General features: G+C 42.3%; 2 protein-coding genes across 3 annotated transcripts; one reads left to right on the top strand and one right to left on the bottom strand.

The window, feature by feature from the left end:
- Positions 1–240: 240 nt before the first annotated feature.
- Positions 241–10557, bottom strand: rab5ab (RAB5A, member RAS oncogene family, b). 2 transcript variants are annotated; one of them, XM_083918633.1, is made up of 6 exons: positions 10403–10557; positions 7928–8155; positions 6346–6497; positions 5097–5219; positions 4759–4852; positions 241–2149 (listed from the first exon to the last, which is right to left on the bottom strand). In XM_083918633.1, the coding sequence occupies exons 2-6, from the start codon at positions 8091–8093 to the stop codon at positions 2034–2036; spliced, it is 651 nt and encodes a 216-aa protein (XP_083774759.1). In that variant the 5' UTR covers positions 8094–8155; positions 10403–10557; the 3' UTR covers positions 241–2033. The 2 variants fall into 2 exon arrangements, with proteins under 2 accessions (XP_083774759.1, XP_083774758.1); XM_083918632.1 differs by having other exon boundaries at positions 10407–10557.
- A 3396-nt stretch (positions 10558–13953) lies between these two features.
- efhb (EF-hand domain family, member B) lies at positions 13954–18483 on the top strand (the record flags this gene model as incomplete). The annotated part of the gene is made up of 12 exons (XM_083917756.1): positions 13954–13959; positions 14049–14192; positions 14436–14613; positions 14732–14842; positions 15365–15494; positions 15609–15689; positions 15790–15857; positions 15969–16123; positions 16492–16699; positions 16954–17178; positions 17998–18179; positions 18337–18483. The coding sequence occupies 12 exons, from the start codon at positions 13954–13956 to the stop codon at positions 18481–18483; spliced, it is 1635 nt and encodes a 544-aa protein (XP_083773882.1).
- Between the last annotated feature and the right edge of the window lie 572 nt (positions 18484–19055).

Raw genomic sequence — 19055 nt, 5'->3', positions numbered from 1 at the left:
TGGGAGGAGGCCTCGGGGAAGACCCAGGACCAGGTGGAGAGATTAGATCTCCACACTGGCCTGGGAACGCCTCAGGATCCCCCAGTTAGAGCTGGTTAATGTGGCCCGGGAAAGGGAAGTTTGGGGTCCCCTGCTAAAGCTGCTGCCCCCGCGACCCGACCCCGGATAAGAGGCTGAAGATGAGATGAGACCTACATGTGACGCCACCGACACATCCAGAAGAAAAAGGCGCACGAGAGACCTCTTTATTGAATTTATTAAGTTGTATTCAGACACTCAAAACTGATCAGCCCATCACTAGTAATGCTGTTTTACATCATTAAAATTCATTGAGCTGTAAGAGAGAGAGAGAGAGACCACCGGTGAGGTTAATTACGCTACCTGCTTATAGCTGTAGGTTAGCAAAGTCCAATACAGTCCGTCGTATAAAATCGAAGGGCAGTCGTTAACTAAAAACATCATCAACACTGTGCAATGCAATAACAGTTCCTTTCAAACATGACCGTGGACCCATTCGGAGAAAAGTAACAAGACACCAGAGAGGGACTTTGTTAATAACACTACGTATATCTAAAAAAGACCACTACTGCTTGACATTGGAACAGTTTGTGTGACCGGGTCTAGGATGGAGAAAAAGAAACAAAGCAGACCTATTGAACTGTACAGTTGTTCGGAGTCTCTAGATCATTTCCTGGCGAGCTCACGAGCTCCACGAGCTGTGCTAAAGAAGACAACATTGCACCCTATAACAACATTAGAGTATATTTTTTTCCACAGACTTGTGACAACGGGTAGCAGTCCAATTTCCTGTTTGTGTGCCGTCTGACCTCTAGTCTAAAAACAACCCCCCCTCCCCCCTTTTGATTGAGATCACCCAGTTGTCTACATCTGGCCTGGACAGAGACAGAGCGGGTTAACGAAGACATGAGTTTAACATGGAACAAGTCATACGTTCAAGTCTTTGCAACTCACAGAGCGGGATGCTCAACAGTCTTCAAGTGTCCCGTTGGTTTGATTTCCCACGTGAAGCCTTACGAGCGTCGAAATGGGACTTCTGCGATGGACTCGATGCCACAAACGTGAAAACATTTGTTAGATAGCAAAGCCGCAATTAAATAAATCCTGTCATACCGGCCTCGTGTGGGCCTGAACGAGCCGGTTCCTGATGTTCCCGCGCTTCCCAGAACTCCATGTTCTCCACACCGCGGGACTTTGTTGTTTAATATGATGTACGGCAATGTGACAGGCCCATATCGCTCTACGGATGGCTGCACAGAATAAGAAGCCAGATGTGTATTGAAGCTTTTCAATACTCTCAAAAGAGAGTGTGTGTTTTCCAACTTTGTCAAAAACTGGACCAAATTTATTTTCCGCACTTTCCGTTAGGAGCCTTGGATGACGGTGTCTTCTTGCGTAACACAAGTGAGGAGGGAGGGAATCCTGGTAACAGTCCTTTCCTGGCACTGTCTCAACACGTCGATGCCACACAACAGAGAAGCCGGGCGCCTCGAGACGGGGGCGGTTTGGTTTCCTTCTGATTGTGAGCATAACTTAAACCCTGCACACAAAAGAGTATCACAGGCAACACCATTCGCGTCCAGTCGACCCTGTGAAGTGACAAATGAGGCTACGCCTTCTCATCTGCAAATCACATCTGGAAACTCACACGCGACACAATCACACATTCACGGGTTCCTCGCTCGCTCGTCTTTTCTTAAGTGGGGGTTCGTCTTCTGACTGAATAAGAGATAAAAATGTGTTTTTAGGCGTTGTAGTGATACATGCATCCATTATACTGATATACACTTCTTAAAAAAAGTTTTAAAAAAAAGAAAAAGAGAACATCAACAAAAAAAAAGGTATTAGAAATGCAGCTATACAGAGTCTTTTAGCTATTCCAGGGGAGTGAGGTGGGACCGTCAGTTCTGACGTCGAGAAGCCAAGGAGCCCGATGTCCAGATGGGAGGGGTGGGGAGCGGAGAGAGGGGGGTGGGTGTGAGTGTGTGTTGGGAGGATGAGCAGGAAGAGCCGGGTTAGTTACTGCAGCAGGAACGGCTGGTAGGCTGAGCCGTCTCCGTCAGGTCCACTCCTCGGTTCCGCCCGCTGCTGGCGCCGGATGCTTGGGGCTCATTCTTGGGTAGCTTCTTTGCTGCAAGGACATCACCGCAGATGGTTAAGAATCAAGATTCAATACGTTATTGCCATATGAACATGAAGAATGGGATTGGTCTCAGATAACCCCACCTATGATGACACCAAAAATGACTTCTTAAGAGCAGCTTCACACTAAAACCTCATGAGTTCGGGGCTGTGCTCCACTCTGGATTCGACTGTTCAACACCAATATTCAATGATTCTTGCCTTTATTTACATATATCAAGGAACTCCTTATTGAACCGGCAGATTTCTTAAGGTGACGGGACATTGAGGGCGATTAATTTAGTTATAAAGCCAAGGTAGCCTTCCGAGCTAATGCGTACCAACTGCAGAGACGACGTTTCCGACACTTGATATCAGATAAAAGCCAGAGATTATAACATGTTAAGTTGCCGTGAGCTCTAAATTCACCACTTTTCAGCAGAAGACAGAAGGTAACGGTCTCTTGGTGCCTGAAGAAGAAGAATTACTTTATTTTTATCCCACACGGGGAAATTCAATTGAAGCCTCCTTCGCTCCGGGTTGGCTGCACTGTCGGACATCTTCACCGAGCAGAGGGGGCGGCTCGACGTAGTGAAATGATTTAACCACAGAGAGAAGTGTGAACGCGAGGAGCACTCACACCTCAGCTACTTCTGACAACTGTAACGTCCCCTGAAGTAGCTGCACACTGACTGACAAAACTAACAAAAACCCCTGCTCAACTCTAAGACCCTCAGTCGAGTGGGGGGGTCTCCGACTGATGATTCAAACATGCCGCCCTGTTTCAGGGAGTCAATGACATGTACGGTCACGTCATTACACTTTTAACTGATCCTGGTCCCAGGTCTGCTTTATTCATTACAACAGAAGTTATTTTAATAACAATATGGAGCTGTAACTTGCAAAGACCGGTTAAGACTGACGCTCTCCATTGTCTCTTTAAGCTTAGAGACCTGTTCGGGCTTGGTATGGAGGTCTGGCTTTGAGAGCATGTCTTAAACATGCACGGTGTTAAGTTGCTCTTGAAATATACTTTGTGGATCATCATTTTTATATATTATATAGTTTATGACAATGAATCAAATCAAACTGCTACTACTACTAGACAAACACACAACATAGAGCATTTTAGATAAGGTAACTTAAAGGCCCTGCGCACACACACGCATACACAGGTATTTTAGAATTACATGATGCCACCAAACTCAACGTATCAAAAATAATAACTGTGTCATTCGTCCTGCCCTGACAGGAGAGCGAGGAGCCGTCAATCAAGCCGTCTGCTTGAGAAGAAGTCTAATCAGGCGACAGAAGTGGAAACACCTGTGTGTGTGGAGGCCACTCTCTACTAGATCATGGGTGTCAAAGTGATCCAGCAAAGGGCCGTGTGGCTGCAGGTTTTCATTCTAACCAATCAAAAACACACCTGGTCCAACAAATCAACTGTGTGAAGACAGTTCAGGTGAGTGAGTAAGAGCCTACTCACACTGTCCTTCTGGCCGGGGCCAAAACCGGTTTTTCAGCTAAAGCCTAGTACCTTTAAGCAGTGTGAGTGCACCCGCTCCGCGCACAACTGCGGCCTTGAAAGAGGTGGGCTGTAGCGGAGCCGTTTGCACATTTACGAACACGAGCGTGCGCACGTGTGCAAGCACGAGCACGAGCCCTACGGCAGTAGCGTTATGTCCACCTGTTCAGACATAGAAAATAGAAGGACGGACCATGCGCGGACATTTAACAACAACAACAATGGCGATGAAAGGTTCACGTTGGTGTGGTGCGGAGGTGGAGTGTTTACTGCAGATTTGGTCGGATGAAAATATTCAAAAACAGTCGACAAGACGCACAAAAACTCAGAGGTCTGTGGAAAGATTTGTAAACAAAGCCACACACAAGCGATCAATGCGTGTGACGTGTTACGGCGTGATGGCGTATGGACAGCAAGAAGCATTGGCCGGCCCTGGCAGTGTGAGTACAAACGGGGCTGGGGCGTGGGGGGGAGAGGGAGGGGGGACAAGTACCCTAAAGTCCGGGTCGCGGTACGGAAGGACAATGTGAGTACGCCCTAAGTCGAGTCAGGTGTGTTCTTGCTTGGTTGGAATGAAAACTTGCAGCCACAGCGACTCTTTACTGGATCAGTTTGACACCCCTGTACTAGATAAACTAAAACTTCTTTACTTTGTACACTGACAGGACTCATTGTGACGGTGTGTTCTTCAAATGCTAATGGAGCAGCTTTCAGACACTGCATCCCAGCTTCAGGGCTGCATTCCTCAAAGGCCACAGTGTCCTGACAACCTTGCATCTTTTCCCCAGAATGAGATGGTCTCACGGACCCGGAGGTCTCCAAAAAGAGTGCACCAGTTCACCTCAGCGAGCATTACAAGCATTCAATTTCAGTTTCAACCAGCCCTCCGTTATCCATATTGGTCCACTTCATCAGTGACAGAGATCACCTGAATGCAAATACGTGGACACATGATATTTCCTGACTTTATGGGTTGCAGAGAACCGCCTGAATGCACCGCCGTCTGCACGCAGCTGGTCGGGAGCTCGGTGTGGCCGGTAGTTCTGTAACTATACCTGTTAAAAATGTTCATCTTCCATATAAGAGACACTTACCAATGGCCATGAATATCTCGTTCACGTTCATAGAAGTCTTTGCTGACGTCTCCATAAAAAGCAAGCTGTTGTCATCTGCGTATGACTGTGCGTCCTAGGAAAGTGAAACCAACAGGAGGAAATCATTAATACAAGTGACCTCATGGTTTGCATAGTCAAAAGAACGAACGCTGTGGGAGCAAAGTAGGAACAGGACAGACTCAGACAGAGCTCCTGTCAACATGCTTCATAAATAATAATCAGTCCAAGCTCTTTTATGTTCGCTCCAACAGACGTGTGTGATGATTCGTCCAGTTCTGTTTGTATGATCAACTAATGAGGATTTAAAGAACACAAACCTGGAAGTCCAGTGCTCTCTTGTTTGCGAGGTCCGCCTTGTTCCCGGCCAGAGCTATTACAATATTTGGACTGGCTTGTCTCTGGAGCTCTTTAACCCAGTTCTTCGCCCGTACAAATGACTCCTGGCAAACAAAACATGGGGGTGGGGGGTGGAGGGTGACTCAGTTAGTGAAAATAACAGTGAGACCCACGTGATGGAAAGAGGAGGACAAAGGGAGCCCTGCCACGACCAAGGCCCACGATAGAGACACGATAGAAATACTCTTTTGATGAACTATGATTCAAATGTCCTCAGGTGCAATAAAAGCAGTATTTTATAGAACAGTGGAGGCATGTTTATGCGACACTGCCACACATAAGTTATGCAGTGTGACAGACAAGACAAAAGCGCGGCCCTGACTTTGAGATCTGAAGAGAAAAGACTCCTTTTTTTTAAGACGCTGTCGAACAATGAATCTCTCAGAAAGTTGAGTAGAAGTGACAAACAGAACTGCTGCTGGCTTTGTTCTCCAGGAACACTCGTCGCTGTCAGGAGCGTTCACATTAAACTCTCCTCGTCCTATTTTTGTGACCGTCTTTCAAGTGAAATATACAAATAGACTGAAACTAAATCAGCTGCGGCCTCGGTGGCGGTGTTGTACGAGGCACTGATCCACAGTCAGTGTATCACCTGCAGTAGATGGCACCAGACGCTTAACAAAAAAAGTGATTATCCCTTGCATAACACAGAAGTTGGCGACCCCGACAGGGACAAGCGGTTGAAGATGAATGGATGAAAGAATAACGCAGAAGTTGCTGGTTTACCACCGCCTCCATCGGTTAGTTTGATAGTTCCTAACTCTATATAACACCAAAGTCACGCAAATTCACTAACAGATTGAGGAAAATGACTGTTTTTATTAATGTAGCCAGGTGACTTTGACTTTGACACTTGAACATGGCTGCCTTCATTTTAATCTGAACGCAGAATGTTGCTTAGCCCCCGCAGTAGTACCAGCCCCCCGTGTTGGTACTGCTGTCTGTGTGTCGACCACATCATCTGTAGGAAACACACTGACTATGGAAAAGTACCTCATATAACCCCTCTTAAATATGAGAACTATCTCTTTAAGGCTGTTTTCAACGCAACAATCAACATTTCTACAGCTCAAAGTGAAAAATGGACTCTCTCTGTTCAATATATAGACTATATGTATGTGGAGGTTAACGATTCCAAGTCCGTGACAGAAAACCTGGCGCCCGACTCACCTCATTTGTTATATCATACACCACAATGGCTGCCTGGGCACCTCTGTAGTACATGGGAGCCAGACTGTGGTAGCGCTCCTGACCAGCTGTGTCCCAGATTTCAAACTTGACTGTTGTGTCGTCCAAACATACTGTCTGAGTCAGGAAGGCAGCTGCAGGGGCACAAAGCAGAGGCAACCAGTGACAAATGGGCATGGAGCTACCGAGTGTCCCTGTGAAGGTAATCATTTAAGACCGGCGCTGGAGGCACACACACACACACACACAGGAGGATTATGTGGTTGACTTAGTCCACATTTTGAAAATGGGGCCCCGAGTGATATCAAACATGTTTTACACTGATAATCCCAAATCTGGATGGGCGCTGAAGCATTAAGCAGGGTGGGATTCACTGTTACACACTCTCACACCTGGAAACTGGCCGGCACAACTTCACCTTTGCCGTTGTGAGGATCGTTCCAGGAGCCTTCTGTTCACAAACCTAGAATTTGATTCAACCGTGATTTCCAGGAGGCAGAATGTTTGCCAAAGGGAAATAAGTATCTCGCATGAACTGCTGGATGTACCAGGAACTAGACACGGAGGTCCAGAAATCCCCCTAATTATTCCCACAGTTCCTCCGTCCTATCGGCCATTTTCACACTCTCCTACCACCGTGCTTCTCAACTCCTCTACTAATTTAGATAGATAGATAGATGGACAGATAGATAACTTTATTTATCCCCGAGGGGAAATTAGGTCATCGTAGCAGCGGTACAGAGCAATCTGAAATAAAAAATTTGAAAATACAAAAAATATAAACTACAATAATAGTACGGTATCGCAAATTTTAAACCCTATATTACAACATACTAAGTGGATTTTAAGTTGCAAGATGAAGAGAGAAAGGTGCATTTTTAATTACAGCGGTAGGATTTAAGTAATAAGTCACTTGAATGATGCGAGTGTGTTCCCTGAGCGTTGCTGTGAAGTGTCGTAGAGTCGATTTTCATTTAATGTCCTCTGCTCTAAATAAGATTTCCGATTCTGCGACACCACAAGTGCTGCTTTTATCGATGCAAGGGCTGGGCAATAATTCAATATGATGATTTATTGTCTTTCAATAGAATCACATTATGATTACATCATATATAAAGATATTGTGATACAGAAAATACTCAGTACTTTTCATTCGTCATGGATTTAATCCACACAGGAGGACACAAAAATAGGCTTTACCATGTGGTTATTTCATATAGGACGTTCATTCAATTACCAGAAAACATACTTTATACCTAAATTATTATCCAGATATGAAGTAAATCGGGATAGAAGTGTTTGGCCATATCCTCCAGCCCAACATTTTGTGTGAATCCATTTAGTGACCGGCGATCACTGTGACTCTGTGTGACACCTATTTGTTTGTAGCGCATGAAGACGAGCTAGATAGTCAATGCTCATTCCACTGTGTGACACGGACACGTTTCTCTGTAACAAGAAGGTGAATAAAGGTACTTCACCAACATCGGTCCTTGCACACAAATGTGCCGGCCTGTTCACAGAAAGAAAACACACCACACCGCTGCCTTCTGAAAATACATACCTCCGATCGTGCTCTCTTGGAATTCATGAAACTGTCCCTTGACGAAACGAAGTACGAGACTCGACTTCCCGACAGCTGACTCTCCTAAAAGCACGAGTTTGAACTGGCAGATCTTGTTGCCTGCGTTCGGCCCATTGGGTCGAGTGGCTCCGCCTCTACTTGCCATGTCACGCTGCCTGGTGTCTTCCTCTGCACACTGACGTTCTGGGGAAAAACTGCAGAAAACACCTGAGCAGGAGAGAGAAAAGGGAGCAAAATGTCACCGTCACATCGGGTCTATTTTTAGACAATAAACATTTTATTTGCTGCAGCTGTAAATCTTGGTTACAACAAGCGAAGCCCTATTTGACGATTCTTCCTAAAGGGATATTTCGACATCTGCCGGGGGTCTCGTGGATGAAACGAAACGCGTCGATTCAAGTGATTTTGACAGACCGCCAATGCTCCTCTCCAGTGATTTCTGCCATCGGAGGGAAGCAAGACGCGGTTAATCTGCTCACAATGTCGTGACACAGAGCCGGATTAAAATCCCTTTAGTATCCCTTTATATGTTTGAAGCTTTTGGTAGGATACAGGAATGGGCATATTTAAGAAAAAGTATTTTCTCTGTAGGTAAATGACCCTAAAACAGTGGCCAAAGCAAAAAAAACAACAAAATAACTGAACAAGAACATCAGATTTAACAACGAGATTTTATGTAAAACAACTGTAGACTTGAAACTGTTGACTAGAAAGCAAATCTGTACGTTAGAAACCACACACTCTGTTTGTAGAGTGGGGGAAATGTCATAGTTTCACACTGCTGTCATGAAACAAGCGGTCCAAACCAAGGGGCCAAACGTACCAGATGACCAAAATGACCAACATGGACGGAAACTTACTGAAGTTCACAGCGTCAACAAGAGTTTCACATCACCAGAACCACGTTTTACCCTCTCCAAACAATTGCTCATCATAACTAGCTGAGCAAATAGGTGTAACAGGTATGGCTGCTAGGGTTTGGCCCGGAGTGAGAGGCCATTTTTGCCAACATTTTGACATCTGGACTTCTGCTTCTGCAAAGTTTCTCACCTGTACCAACGACATGGGCAACTAGAAATGCCAAAACGTTGACCAACTGCTGTTAGTGTGACAGCAACTCCTGCTTGTGGCTTTAAGGTATGCGAGACTGAGGCTGTCATAAAGGGGATTAGTATCGCACGGGTCTGCACACACACTGTACGTACGTGGGGAAATGTTTCAAGGTGGAGTTACAGATATTTTTCCTGTACCGGTGCCGTATTCAGCACCCCTACCGTGAAATGCACCCCCTGGCATTAAAGGTGATGTTCTGGATCAGAGGGCTGTTGTTTCCACCTATAGGAGTAGTTTATATACAGGTAACCCACGGTAACAGTCATAACATTGGGTACTTACAGTCGTTAAACTATTTTAAAGAGTTTAAAATCACCTATTTGTAGTTTCTGTGGAAATAAACTGCAGCCATAATTACAAAATGAACTAAATGGATCTTTTGAGTAAGTTGAATGTATTTGACTCAGCGTTTCCCGAATATAATCCCAGCTTTTCTTGCAGTTCATAGGTTTAAAAGTGTGTGTTTTTAATGTGCTTACCTGTGTATTACCTGTTTAAAGACTGTACGTAACCAATTTTCTGACTGTTACCGTGGGTTACCTGTATATAAACTTCTCCTACAGGTGGAAACAACAGCCTTCTGATCCAGAATATCACCTTTAATGTGAGGGGGTACGTTTCACGGCAGGGGTGCTGAATACGGCACAACACCTGTCTGTAGATTTGAGCTAAATAACAACATCAACAACCACGTTAACAAGACAACAACGCATCATCTGTGTAACTTAGACCATGTCTCATCACCACCAAGCAATAAAACACAAAGCACGGCTCCAAAAACAACGAACCCGCTGTCGAAACCGGGTTACGACACACAGTTAACCACAAATAACCTGTTATGTTGTTGTTGACTGGCTCGAATTAGCAGAGCAACGATTGCTAGCGTTAGCAACATTAGCCACCTAAGTTAAAAATGTCTATCCAAAACAAAACAACAAATCTTTTGCCTTTTAAGAAAGCATAATTCCTCCTATGAGTTTCAATGTGGGTGGTGTAACGTACACACTAGATCTGACATCTAACTCCACGTAACGTGTGAGAATAACAAACCACAGATGATGCAGTTTTGGGTGTGTACGGCTAATGACAGCTAGCTCACCTTTAGCTACATGACGCTAATTTAGTGAACCGTCTCATCAATCGGTGGACTGAATAGAGTCGCACTTGTTAGTTATATTAAAGTTAAACTAGGTAATCTAAAAAATATGCCGACGGACCCGGATTCCCCAGCCGTACTGTACAAACGTTAAGTTACCATGCTAGCTAGCTTGGCCCTTCAGTGTCGGCTAGCTAACGTTAGCATCGGGAGGAGCCCTCTGGGTAGATACGGCGGCTACTCACCTACCAAAGAAAGAGGAAGCTTAGTTATCGTGAATGGTGTCTTCAGGATAATATGTTTATTGTCTGTCCGGTGTCTCGATTACCCAGCCCAGCTACCGTAACGCTAGCTTTTTCATAAGGCTCCGCGATGTCCCTCTCTCTCTCACTTCTTTCAACTTCCCTTTTCGCATTGTACGCAAGGCTAACGGAAGAAGGCTGGGACACACACAATAAAAATGTCGAACCCCTGGAATATAGATGTATAGCTAGCATTGGATTGAAGGAGCTAATAAAAGGCTGTAGGAATCTAATTTTCATTTTCATTACCCTTTATTTAACCAGGAATATTCCCCTTGGGATTTAAAATCTCTTTTCCAAGGGTGTCCTGGCTGAGACAGCAGCGTAAACACATAAGTTTCACATTTAAAACCAAAACAACACACAACTAAACATGATAAATCAACAAAATAAAACAGCGTTAAACATAGAAAAGCAGATCAGTGCTCAGAGACAGTCCATGTGCAAATTGTATTGAGAAAGTCCTTAATCCTGCTTTTGAAATGATCCGTGCTGATGAGGGATTCCAGTTTGAAATGATCCTGGAGTTTATTCACAGATAAAGGTGTTAAATATTTAAAAAGCACTTTCTCCAAACACAGTGTTGGTTCGAGGAACATTGAACGTGATAAGGCTGCTGGGGCGGGTGCTGCAGGTTCAGGTGTAAAGGGTAAATACCATCATACAGCGATCAGAATGTGTTTTTTGTGTCCCAGCCTCCTTCCATCAGCCCTGATTGTAGGAAGGATGATGACAGATCGTATGACTGGAGCTGACAATCCGCCTACGTCACCTGCGCCACGGACCAATCAGCTGTCAGGATTTTATTCACAATTTACTGGCGTGTTTATTTTACAAAAAATGACAAGAAAAAACAGCAAATTAAAAGACTTTCAGAGGGTTAGGGTTAGGCCGAAAGATTAATTAATTTAAGCGAACCCCTAGTGTTTTTCTTTTACAACTTTATTTGCAAATTCTCACAAACAGTTCAGAATCATACTTTATTATTATTAATAAAAATACTACTACTACTTCTACTACTACTACTAATAATAATAATAATAATAATAATAAATTATAAACAAATCAATAAATACATACACATCATAAAATAAAAAATACAAAGTGAATAAATAAATAAATAAATAAATAAATACAAAAGCATTGAATTGAAAGGTAGGCTATATAATCACATTTCCTTGAAAAAAATATCTTAAATCTTAAAATACCGAAACTATTACTGGTCATATTTGTGATTGACGATAAAAAAAAAAAATAATAATAATAATAATAATAATTATTATTATTATTATTATTATTATTATTATTATTATTATTAAATAGTTAAATAATAATAATTAAATAATAATAATAATAATATATAAATACAAAAACATTGAATTGAAAGGTAGGCTATATAATAATTAACTACTATAATTTACTTGAAAAAATATAATCTTAAAATACCGAAACTATTACTGATCAAATTTGTGATTGACGATAAAAAAAAAATATAATAATAATAATTAAAATAATAATATTAATTAAATAATTAAATAATTAATAATACTAACTAAACAAATAAATACATATATATACCAAATAAATTAAAAACTACATAGTGAATGAATAAATAAATACAAAAACATTGAATTGAAAGGGGTCGTGGGGGGGGATAAGCGGTTGAAGATGAATGAATGAATGAATGAATGAATGAATGAATTGAAAGGTAGGCTATATAATATTTAACTACTATAATTTACTTGAAAAAAATGTAATCTTAAAATACCGAAACTATTAATGGTTATATTTGTGATTGACGATAAAAAACAAAAATAAATAAAATATTCTGTAAAAGTATTTTGAGTTGAACGCTCAGTCTACGGTTAAACTTAGTTGCTAGGCAACGGAACTCAAAACAGGTGCGCTGCCTACAACTAACGGTAGCGCAGGTTTAAAACGGTTTAAAGCGTTTCCCAGGTAACGTGAATGATTTAATATTAAGACTAAAGTATAAAGTATCCTGGTTGCCTCTGCTGTTGCTGTTTAATGTGAGTGAAAGTGGAACATGACTGAACAACTGAAATATAAAGTTAGAGATATATGTCCGAACATACCGACGGTAAGTCAACGTTAGCTTACTCACACGACGTTAAACGTCACTGTGGAGCCTTTTAATGAACTTTAAACACTTTTTCTTTAACTCCAGGCTGGGAAAGTTAAACCTGTAGGAGACACTACTAAATCCTGTTTACAAGAAGCGGCGGTAAGTGCATTTTTATGTGTGTATTAGTGTGTAACACAGTGTGTAACGCAGTGTGTAACACTCGGCACCTAGCTTTAGCAGCTAACATTAAAGTTAACGCTAATGACGTTAGCCAATGCGGTGCATTCCTATACACAGTGTTATATCACAGCACAGCTGAAGGAAGGATGCTCAATATTAGTTTTTTTTACACATATCTGATATTTTACAACTCATCTGGACAATAACCGATATCGATACCGATATATATATAGATATATATAGATATATATGGATATATATATATAGATATATCTGTATATATATATGTATCTATATATATAGATCTATATATATATATATATATATACACACACATACATATATATGTATCTATATATATATATAGATCTATATATATATATATACACATACACACACATACATATATATATATATGTGTGTGTGTGTGTGTATATATATATATACACACACACACAAATACATACATATATATATATATGTGTGTGTATATATATATATATATACACATATACACACACATATATATATGTGTGTGTGTGTATATATATATATATATATATATATATACACACACATATATACACACACACATACATACATACATATATACACACACACACACACACACACACACACACACACATACATATATACACACACACACACACACACACACATACATACATACATATATACACACACACACACACACACACACACACACACACACATACATACATACATATATATATATATAACTGTGCAAAAAACGAGTGCCCAGCTGATCCAATGACACAACAGAACAGATGATAATGGGGGGGAGGGGGGTAAAAATATCAAACATTATTTGATCGTTGTTATCCGATATCCGTTTACCAGGCCTCCACCCCCCGCTGGTAAGGAAATCCCACAAATGCATACTCTTATCGTGTTGGCCCACGGGCAAATGCAGACATAAAATACAAAGCTTAAAATAATGAAAAATGCATTCCTTGTTCAAAATGAGAACGCCATATTTATTAACGACGATTGCTTTTTTGACACTGGTGTCACGTTGCACTGCGCAGATAATCCTCGTGCCATCTGCATTTAATCTGCATTTAATCAACGCAGCAGCAGACTATTTATTTATCGCTTCATTAAATCGTTTTGTTATCAGATATCTGTTTATTTTAAAGTCAATATGGGCTGATACCGATGTTATCCTGCTTCCCTGGTTTAAGGTATGACTGTAACATGAAGTTGCAGATAGCAATGTACGTTTTTAAAAGTGTCTGCTCCCTCTGTCTAATACGCCATATCTATATTTTTAATGTCCAGCCCCCGACCCCACCGGGGGTAAGGAAATTCCGCAACAGCAACCAACCAGAACCAGGATCCATCAGAGTGCACCAAGGGAAAGCAAATGATCCAGATGTTGCCAGTGCCCTTGTTCATGGCATCAGCACCAAATCTTCCCTCACTGTGAGTACCACACATAAGCACACACACTTCCTTGTGTGTTACCGGGGCAGCAAGGAGGGTTTTTACTACTATTCTGTACTATTACATTTTTAGATGCCAATGGTTAATGTCTGCTCGGTGGTGATGTAGTTAATGGGTTGATTTAAGAGAAATATCAGTTTTACTGTAGTGTTCAGTACTTGACTTGGCTCAGGTTGAAGTTTATTCGGATGTAAGTTCTCCATCCCTGCATGGTTCCCACAGGGCGGAAGTTTGCTGAATCCTCCCCAAAAGACTTTGTTCCAGCATAAGTTACAAGAGCTAAGTGAAGCAGTTTACACCTCCAGTCAAAAGGCACCAGTGGGTCGGTCCCATGACCAGCACGTTGGACTTCCCACCTGGTGCAACGACAAAACTACGTATGGTGTGAAAACAGTTAAAGGTTTGTGTCTGATCTAATTAGGTAATGGCTGATTCAATTTATAAGATAGAAGAACATGGAGTTAAGCCTGGTATGACACAAATTCTGTAACATGAAACACACATTCCTTTTTATCCAGGGTTGGATGTGCGTGAGGTTGTTAACCCTTCAAAAACAGCAGAGGAGGTGGAGAGGGAAGCTCAGGAGGGACACGAGACTTACATCCGTAGCCACAACGCCTATTTTGTTGGTAAGAAGAACGGGAAGATATATTGTCAGGGTTTGTGCAGGTGCTTGAAACCCTTGAAAATTTAAAAAGTGCTTGAATTTTAGAGTAAGTACTTGAAAATGCTTTAAATTGTATCCACATTTCTTTCTCAACAAATAGCGATAGAATAGAAATATCATTACATTTCTTATCCCTCTGGTATTACCAAACATTTTTGGTGTTTATAACATAAAATCATCTCTTTTAACGTGATTTTAATGGAAAAAATAAAGGTGACATAATCATTTTCAATATCTATACGTATTCGTAGAAATATGTAATTAACAACAACTGCAAAGTGCTGGAAAAGCTTGAATATTGACCTTGAAAGTGCTCGAAAAGTGCTTGGATTTGACATCGGAGAAGGTGTACGAACCCTGTGTTTTATGCAGAAGGCCTTTACTGTTACTAGCAACAACCTATGTGTTGCATTGATTTGATAAACGTGAAGTGTGATGTGTGTGATGCCCTTTCATCACAATAAATCCCTTTGCTCTACTCCAGGTGAGCGGATCGATAGGAAGTACGACTGGAGTCAGCACAGTGAAGACGGCAGGTTTGGGATCCTCACACCTCACTTCAACGACGGACGCAGTCTCGGCAAAACTCTCCACTGGCTGGGGGAGACTAAGAAGTAAGTGCAGAAATAGGTGGGCACAAATGTTCGTTTCTATAACACTGTGTATTCATTCTCACTTGAAGGGAAATAAATCATACCTGACCTTGCGTTCATATGATTGTGTTGTAGGTTTTACAATCCAGAGCCTTTTTGGAAGAGATCTGGGAACAGAGAGGAGACGTTGCCACAACTTGTCAAGAGGAACAATGTGTATGTGTCTGTCACACGTCTTTTGTCCACATTTTGTGACCTCTAACTGTACTTTACAAACTCTTGTTTAACTCTCATTAATCCCATCTTCCTCCCTCAGGAGAGGAAACACCTTGAATCTTCCACCAGATCACACCTTTGGGATTCTCATGCCACCGGATGAGTTTGGTAGAGAGAGAAAAAACACTCTCCTGTGTTACATATCGCAACATCAGCGTCACACACTGGACCTTATTATGTTAAAGTCATTAAATGACATTTTGCCTGCTTCCTGCACAGGTGTTGAAGGTGTAATCCACCCCGCGGAGCCAGGACAGTATGTGAGAGGCCGAGACCGGCAGCACAGCCTGGTCAACGCGGTGCAACACCACCTCAAGAAGGTCAACTTCCACAACTTCCCCTCTCTGCTGCAGGCGTTCAGACATTATGACAAGGTACGTTTGCAATGAATACTTCTCTGCTGACTATTCAGGTAACCCTGTTAAAAGTAATCTGAGAAAGCAAAGTCAATGTCTCTTTAACATTGAAGAGTAATCAAGGAAAAAGGAGCACAGTCCTTTCTCACAATGGACATTTTTACTTGTCATATTAAGCACAGGTGTAATGAATAACATTAATGAACACTGGCAGCCATCGTTGACCTCATTAGTGAAGTCCTTGGTTAAACCTGTGTTTGCTGTGAGAAGGCCATTGGCACGTTTGAGATGAGAACAAGGATGTGACCCTGGTATTAAGGTGTTTGATAAAGACACGATGCTCATTGAGCCTTTTTCATGCATGTCTGTTTTATGTAAATCCCTAGGCCGGCAAGGGGATGATTGACAAAGAGGACCTGCAGGCTGTGTGCTGCCAGTTCCAGCTGGACGTGAGCAAGTCGGTTCTGGACGACCTGATGAACTACTGTGATACAGACAATGACGGACTGATCAACTTCCTGGAGTTTGCGAACTTCCTCAACTGGAAGGACAAGATGCCCATCAACAGTCGAGAGCAGTGCATTATCACAAATGGTCAGTTAAATACAATGTGATGTATATGTTTATTTACAAAGATGGTAACAAAGTGGGCTTCCTTTCCTTAAAAGCAACTCTGCTTCACATTCATATTTATATGCATTCCCTCCCCTGCTTCTGTCTCAGGTGCTGAATTACAAATGCAGTTAGGCAATGTTAATGTCCGTGGTATATCGGACTACAACAACACTAACATCAGAATTTGGCAATAAAAGACTTAAAAGATGTTGTCTGTTTATTCTCTCCCGCAGAGCATCAGAGCAGCCCCCCTCCAGCCGACGCGGAGAGGAAGGATTCCTCAGAATCAGCCCAGCTTCCAGCCTCTCAGGCCTTGATTAAGCCTGAGGACCTGGAGCCCATTAAACCAGGCAGCTCACTGAAGACCCTCAGGACCCTGAGGCGACCCAGGGCAGCCCCAGACCACTTTGTGACCTCCTCCACCCTTATCGGGTCGGTCAGCGATCCGTCCACATCAAGTAAGTCAGAAATAGAAATGTACGGTGACAAGAACACACGTTATTACACAGTTCTATGTGTGTGCTGTAGATTGAAGGAAATATAAGACAAAAGGATTGTAGTGTCACTGTTGGACTTTTGGTTTGCCAGTTTGAAACCCAACAGGTGGGATTTGTATTTGTCAGGCTATGCTTAGTTAACAAACTGAACAGGCCTTTAACGAAGGAGTAACAACAACAAACACAACCAACTAAACTGCAAATAAAACATGAGAAGAGTCCCTACACATTAAACAAAGCACCAACAACGTAGTTAGTGAACCTGGAGTTTATTAAAAGAGTGTTTCAAAGACTTCCCAACTGGCCCCTGTACCAGCTCCTCTCATAGTAAAGTCCATTCACTCAATTACCAAATACAATCCAAAAGGACAAAGCCCACTGATGCTTCAGTTAATGTGTAGGGACTCTTCTCATGCTGCTGCAGAGGTTTGCTGTTATTTTGAGCGGTATTAGTGGTTAAAAAAGACGTTTGAATGCGTTCGAGCTAATCAGTGTTAGCCACGTCCAGCTGTTAGCGACTCCACCGGATTTCTCAGTTTATTGTTTATACATGAAAAAAACTGTCTCCATGACTTATTTGATGTAGGTAAGTGCTGAAAAAAGACCGCACTTTAACTTAAACAGCTTAAATTACTTCTGGAGCACCATTCGTACATTGTATTTGCATTAAAGGTTGGTCTGAGGACATTTATCTTGATATGCAATAGTTTAAAAAGCGCTACTTTATTCACTTCCATCTTCTAAAAACCCTTAATCATCATGGCGTCTCGCTCTTTACAGGCAGACGCACCTATGGGATCCCGTCTGTGCGCTCTGACCTTCCAGCTCCACGCATAAAGAGAGTCAGTGACACTAACAACTATGGCGACACGTCCACGGCTGCCGATCTTCTGCATCCATCCGTTCACGCCCTTCAGGGTGTTCATGAGCAACACTTCTTCTGTCCTCGCACCAAGAAGGAGGTACGCACCGCACACAAGACCAGCAGTACGGTTTACCGAGATAACAGAATAAGATTTATTATTCGTAAATACAGGGATATAAAGGCAGACCGTTCTCACTGACTGTGTTTAAGTGAATTGGTTTTTGACACCGACACTCTCGTCCCCCTCTTCACAGATCGCAGAGATCTTCAGGAACGTGGGTGTAAATGTTTCCGAGGAGACGTTCGAGGAGGCCTGGAAGCTGGCGTCCATGAAGCATCCGGCCGGGGAGGTTTGTGTTGAGGTTTTCCGTAACGTACTCCAGGAAATAAAAGCAATGTAATACTCAAGGTGGCCTCACCACAGTCAACCTTTTTTTCTTTTCTAAAAACGTGTTTCATATCGCTCAAATCGTTTAGTTTGATGGGAGTACGGTTTGGAGTTTGTGGTATTTGCGAGTGGAACACTTTCTTATTACATTATTTATATGAACATACAGTAGGTGTCAGCCGCCGGGGCTCTGAATGAACAAAAACAATATTCAGCCGAGCATTCGTACATTAAGGGCGCACTCACGCGCCAAAACAGGTTTTTCGGGTAAAGCCTAGTGCGTTTGACCAGTGTGAGTGCAACCGCGCCGCGCATAACTGCGGCCAGCTGGCTTTCATGAATAAGCGGCAAGAAAGTTACCAGTTCCTGGCAGAGCAACGACCCAAGAGCGTTATGTAAAGAGACATACTGTACCTGATACACACTTTTCAATATATGAACTTTATTTCTTAGTGAGCTTCAAGTTGCTCTCCTGCGATGACACGCTGAAGACCCAGACTGCTCCTTCAGGCGCTAACAAACAACGCGTTTGATGTGGTATCACATGCAGTGTTTGAAGTAGCCGATAACGTCATGGAGCACATT

This window comes from Echiichthys vipera, assembly GCF_963691815.1.
Source record: "Echiichthys vipera genome assembly, chromosome: 8".
In the NCBI taxonomy this organism is placed as follows: domain Eukaryota; kingdom Metazoa; phylum Chordata; class Actinopteri; order Perciformes; family Trachinidae; genus Echiichthys; species Echiichthys vipera.
This window is presented reverse-complemented; position numbering and strand designations above follow the sequence as displayed.